The sequence below is a fragment of the Ascaphus truei genome, unplaced genomic scaffold, assembly GCF_040206685.1.
Source record: "Ascaphus truei isolate aAscTru1 unplaced genomic scaffold, aAscTru1.hap1 HAP1_SCAFFOLD_845, whole genome shotgun sequence".
NCBI lineage: Eukaryota > Metazoa > Chordata > Amphibia > Anura > Ascaphidae > Ascaphus > Ascaphus truei.
Window position 1 is genome coordinate 154130 of NW_027457183.1, and position 5871 is coordinate 160000.

At 56.7% G+C, this 5871-nt stretch overlaps 1 protein-coding gene across 1 annotated transcript in view; it reads right to left on the reverse strand.

Annotated features, from left to right (window-relative positions):
* Window positions 1–3246: 3246 nt before the first annotated feature.
* The window catches only part of LOC142486406 (zinc finger protein 574-like), a 3965-nt gene continuing 1340 nt past the window's right edge, over window positions 3247–5871 (reverse strand). Inside the window, 2 exon segments of the mRNA XM_075584996.1 lie at window positions 3247–5271; window positions 5274–5871. The exon segment at window positions 5274–5871 is cut by the window's right edge and continues 38 nt beyond it. Coding sequence (XP_075441111.1) covers window positions 4517–5271; window positions 5274–5871 — 1353 coding nt within the window. The 3' untranslated portion in view covers window positions 3247–4516.

Here is a 5871-nt window from a genome sequence, read left to right on the forward strand (position 1 = left end):
GAATTTATATTAGCGTTAGGGACCCCTGATTGTGGTCTGCCGTGAAGTTGGCTCAGGGGCTTACAACAATTTTGGCCAAAAATGTCAAACTAAAAGACCATTTTACTTAATAGATATTTATACATATATATTTAGGCACTGTACCGTGTATGATTTTCACTGGATGTGCTAAAACTGAGCTTTGTCTGTGTTTTATGTTCTGTCTCTGGTTTTACATAAATAAAGGTATTATGCCCGGTTGGGTGCCCCTGAGCTATATTGGGGAATTGTGAGTGTCAGCTCTTCAACCCAATTGTGGAATATAACTGCTTGTATAATAGATGTATGAGGTTTTACTGTTCCAGGAGTGCCCGCCAGCAGGGTGCGCCCGCCAGCAGGGTGCGCCAGGCGTGAGCGTCAGGGATTTTCCGGGAAAATGTTGTCAGGGTGTGTTTGGGTAGAAGGGGGCCCATGTTGCTGGTTACCCCGAAACATGCACTTAGGAAACCCCCCAGATTCCTGAGGACATGAGGAACACAGACCTCCGGATAAAGTCCCCCCTCGAACGCAGTTTACAGCTCACCACCAAATCCCCCTGCTTCAGCACAAACCAGAGCAGTACGACCGGGCAGGGAACTTGGTTACATTCCAGGGCCCAGGATATGCCCGAATCCCAGGACCCAGTGAGGGGTTCTGTACCTCTCTCACCAGGGATAAGGTGGAGTTGTAGGGGTTACATTTTAAGTTAAAGCGTAGTGTCAGCTCTGCAGCCAACTGCTGGCTGCAGCCCTGTGAATGTGTATAAACTGTCTATATGCGCCCTGCTAGGAAGAAGAGGGCCGTATCACCGTATTAAGGGTTAATGAATACCCACAATCTACATGGGGCATAAGGGGTAAATGTATATACCCATACTCTATACAGGGTCCATAGGATAAAGGGACACTGCCCAAGTACCCTGAATCCAGTATAGGGGTTTAGGGGGGTTACTCCAGCTCCGGATAAAGCTGAGTTTATTGAGGTGTAAGGGAAATGGGTAAGTCAGGTTAGAATAAAACTGTTTTTAGGTTTTTGAAGTAAGGTCATAAGAAGTCATTTAGTATGGATAAACAATCCATTTGCATAGGAAGCAGGGGGGAGCTTCAAAGGGGCAGCAGATACATTTGGGATTCACAAGTACAGTGAGTCATAACTTAAGCCCAGGACTTCTAAGGCATCACGTGGAGATGACCCCGGCATGTCTGGGGAGACCCGGATTTAACAAAAGAACCTAGCATTGTAAGGTGTTACTTGGGGAGGTGTGAACATTTTGGCCTGACAGGTGGCTAGGTGTCAGGGGATAGAGAGACAGGTTTCCAGGGAAGTAGGCTTGGCTAGGTATGCTAAGCAGCTGAAGCGCCAAGTTCGCACATGCTCTCATCATACCTAGAAGCTCAGTGCCAGGCTACGAAGAACCTGGCAGAACCCTGCTATAGGTGGGATAATTGGTTCCCACGCAGTGATTTGCGGCAGACTATAAAGATAGGCTTTTGGTGTTTTTAAAAAGCCCGGCGCAGCCAGTCAGGGGTTAATTCCATCTTGTAAGAAGTTCCATCAGATTCATCTAAAAGCTACAGCGTGCGGCGCAAAGGTCATAACATCGTAACTAAGGATTGCGCCCTGCTTCAAAAGTTCGTTAGAACTAAGGATTGGCAAACGAATCCTGCAAGGACAGAATGAAAAGTTTACTTTTGGCAGAGATACAAGGGTTGGCGCTAGCGCCCCTAGCTAAGGACTATTACACAGCTCTTTGTGCTCATCACCCCGCGTTTGGGAATTGATGCCTAGACTTCATTGCTGTGGATTTTATTCCGTGTACATTTGATTTCTTTTTTCCCATCCCAGTGTTTATTTGTGATAATTGTGTAATTCATGCTGTGTGTTCTTTATGTGAATAAATACAATTTATTTCATGCTTTATTCAATCAAAGGACCCAGATAGTAAAGTGTTAATAAGCTTGTCTCCCGTGACAGTGTGTGCGGCTGCCAAAGAGGAGTGCCGCACTGTGTGTGTGTGTGTAGCTGCTGCGGAGGAGTGCCGCACTGTGTGTATGTGTGTAGCTGCTGCGGAGGAGTGCCGCACTGTGTGTGTGTGTGTAGCTGCTGCGGAGGAGTGCCGCACTGTGTGTGTGTGTGTAGCTGCTGCGGAGGAGTGCCGCACTGTGTGTATGTGTGTAGCTGCTGCGGAGGAGTGCCGCACTGTGTGTGTGTGTGTAGCTGCTGCGGAGGAGTGCCGCACTGTGTGTGTGTGTGTAGCTGCCGCGGAGGAGTGCCGCACTGTGTGTGTGTGTGTAGCTGCCGCGGAGGAGTGCCGCACTGTGTGTGTGTGTGTAGCTGCTGCGGAGGAGTGCCGCACTGTGTGTGTGTGTAGCTGCTGCGGAGGAGTGCCGCACTGTGTGTGTGTGTGTAGCTGCTGCGGAGGAGTGCCGCACTGTGTGTGTGTGTGTAGCTGTGCGGAGGAGTGCCGCACTGTGTGTGTGTGTAGCTGCTGCGGAGGAGTGCCGCACTGTGTGTGTGTGTGTAGCTGCCGCGGAGGAGTGCCGCACTGTGTGTGTGTGTGTGTAGCTGCTGCGGAGGAGTGCCGCACTGTGTGTATGTGTGTATCTGCTGCTGCGGAGTGTCACACTGTGTGTATGTATCTGCCGCGGAGTGCCACACTGTGTGTATGTGTGTGTGTGTAGCTGCTGCCGCGGAGGAGTGCCACACTGTGTGTATGTGTGTGTAGGTGCTGCCGCGGAGTGCCGCTGTGTGTGTATGTGTGTATCTGCCGCGGAGGAGTGCCACACTGTGTATGTGTGTAGCTGCTGCTCCGGAGGAGTGCTGCGCTGTATGTAGCTGCGGAGGAGTGCTGCGCTGTATGTAGCTGCGGAGGAGGAGTGCTGCGCAGTATGTACCTGCGGAGGAGTGCTGCGCTGTATGTAGCTGCGGAGGAGGAGTGCTGCGCAGTATGTAGCTGCGGAGGAGGGCTGCGCTGTATGTAGCTGCGGAGGAGTGCTGCGCAGTATGTACGTGCGGAGGAGTGCTGCGCAGTATGTACCTGCGGAGGAGGAGTGCTGCGCTGTATGTAGCTGCGGAGTGCTGCGCAGTATGTAGCTGCGCAGTATGTAGCTGCTGCGCAGTATGTACGTGCTTACCCTTGTTCCCACAGGGATCCGCACTCCGGATCAGACGCGATCGGATTAACAGACGGACACGAGAACGGAACAAAATGTATTTCTTTTAACAAAAAAACTCAACAACTTTTATTTACAGGATGTGTGTGACATCCGCGCTGTGTGAGGCGAGCGTGCGCTGTGTGTGACGTCCGCGCTGTGTGAGGAGAGCGTGCGCTGTGCGTGACATCCGCGCTGTGTGAGGAGAGCGTGCGCTGTGCGTGACGTCCGCGCTGTGTGAGAGCGTGCGCTGTGTGTGACGTCCGCGCTGTGTGAGGAGAGCGTGCGCTGTGTGACGTCCGCGCTCTGTGAGGAGAGCGTGCGCTGTGCGTGACGTCCGCGCTGTGTGTGACGTCCGCGCTGTGTGTGACGTCTGCGCTGTGTGAGGAGAGAGTGCGCTGTGTGTGACGTCTGCGCTGTGTGAGGAGAGAGTGCGCTGTGTGTGACGTCTGCGCTGTGTGAGGAGAGAGCGGTGTGTGAGGAGAGAGCGGTGTGTGAGGAGAGAGCGGTGTGTGAGGAGAGAGCGGTGTGTGAGGAGAGAGCGCTGTGTGAGGAGAGCGCTGTGTGTGAGGAGAGCGCTGTGTGTGAGGAGAGCGCTGTGTGTGAGGAGAGAGCGCTGTGTGTGAGGAGAGAGCGGTGTGTGAGGAGAGAGCGGTGTGTGAGGAGAGAGCGGTGTGTGAGGAGAGAGCGGTGTGTGAGGAGAGAGCGGTGTGTGAGGAGAGAGCGGTGTGTGAGGAGAGAGCGGTGTGTGAGGAGAGAGCGGTGTGTGAGGAGAGAGCGGTGTGTGAGGAGAGAGCGGTGTGTGAGGAGAGAGCGGTGTGTGAGGAGAGAGCGGTGTGTGAGGAGAGAGCGGTGTGTGAGGAGAGAGCGGTGTGTGAGGAGAGAGCGGTGTGTGAGGAGAGAGCGGTGTGTGAGGAGAGAGCGGTGTGTGAGGAGAGAGCGGTGTGTGAGGAGAGAGCGGTGTGTGAGGAGAGAGCGGTGTGTGAGGAGAGAGCGGTGTGTGAGGAGAGAGCGGTGTGTGACGTCCGCGCTGTGTGAGAGAGCGCTGTGTGAGAGAGCGCTGTGTGTGACGTCCACGCTGTGTGAGAGTGCGCTGTGTGTGACGTCCGCGCTGTGTGAGGAGAGAGTGCTGTGTGTGACGTCCGCACTGTGTGAGGAGAGAGTGCTGTGTGTGACGTCCGCACTGTGTGAGGAGAGAGCGCTGTGTGTGACGTCCGCACTGTGTGAGAGAGCGCTGTGTGTGACGTCCACGCTGTGCGTGACGTCCACGCTGTGCGAGAGCGCGCTGTGCGTGACATCCGCGCTGTGCGAGAGCGCGCTGTGCGTGACGTCCGCGAGCTGCCGCGCTATACAGTCATCTCCTGCACCTGCAGATTCCCCTCCAGAGCGGCCTGGTAAATCTCTATGGTTTCCACGAGGGGGAGCGGCTCTGCGCTCTCTATAATAGCGATGGTCTCCCCCAGCTCCGTGCACATGATTGTCTGCTGCGGTTGAGCTCGGTGTTCCCCGTGTGTCTTGCGGTGGCTGCGCAGGTTGGACAGCGTCTTAAAAGTCTTGCCGCATTGGGCACAGGCGTGTGGGCGCTCGCCGGTGTGGACGCGCCGGTGCTCAGCCAGGTGCATGGACTGGATGAAGGTCTTGCCGCAGTCCTTGCAGCTGTAGGGCCTCTCCCCAGTGTGTAGCCGGCGGTGCTCCCGCAGGTGGGTGGCTTGCCGGAAGGCTTTGCCGCACTCCGTGCAGGGGAAGGGCCGCTCCCCGGTGTGAGTTCGGTGGTGAAGCTGCAGGCTGGAGGACACTATAAACGCTTTGCCGCACACCCCGCACTTGTGGGGTCGGGTCCCCGAGTGCCAGCGCCGGTGCCGGCTCACACCGCTCTGGCTGGTGAAGCATTTACCGCAGACCTGGCACTTGAAGGGCCGCTGACCGGCGTGCACCAGCAGGTGGAGGTGCAGGCTGGCGTTGGAGTTCATCCTCCGGCCACAGGTAGGGCACATGTACTGACCAGAGCGCGCGCTGCGACACGCGTGCTCGGCGACTTGGGATGCCTCCGAGAAGACCACGCCGCAGTGCTGGCAGTGCGGGGGCTCCTTCCCTTTGTGCCGAGCCGGTGCAGCTCCATGACTTTCTTGAGCAGGAAGGACTTGCCGCAGTCCGGGCACTTGTAGGGCAGGACGCCGGTGTGACCGTACAGATGCACGGCCAGCTTGGACGCCCGGCTGCACTCCAGGCCGCAGATCTGGCAGGGAAACGCCCCGGTGTGCAGGGTGCGGTGCTGCTGCAGGTTGGAGCTCTGCGTGAAGCCGCGGCCGCAGATGTCGCACCGGTACGGCTTCTCGCCGGTGTGGGTGAGGTGATGCCGCGTCAGGTTGGCCAGCGAGCCGAAGGTCTTGCCGCAGTCCGTGCACTGGAAGGGCCGCTCCCCGGTGTGCACGCGCATGTGGTTCCGCACGTGCACCAGCTTCTTGAAGCGCTTCCCGCACACGGTGCACTTGTGTTTCCGCTCCAGCGCGTGCACCACCCGTCTGTGACGCGCCATCCGCAGGTGGGAGGAGAACTCCTTGCTGCACTGCGGGCACCGGAAGTTCGGAGACGGGGACACCGCTGCCGGCTGCGCTTCCGGAGCAGCGGGGGCGCTGTGGCCATTCTCATGGGGATCTGGCGTGTCTGGAGCCTCCTTTGCAGCCAGTACCGGTAAACTGAC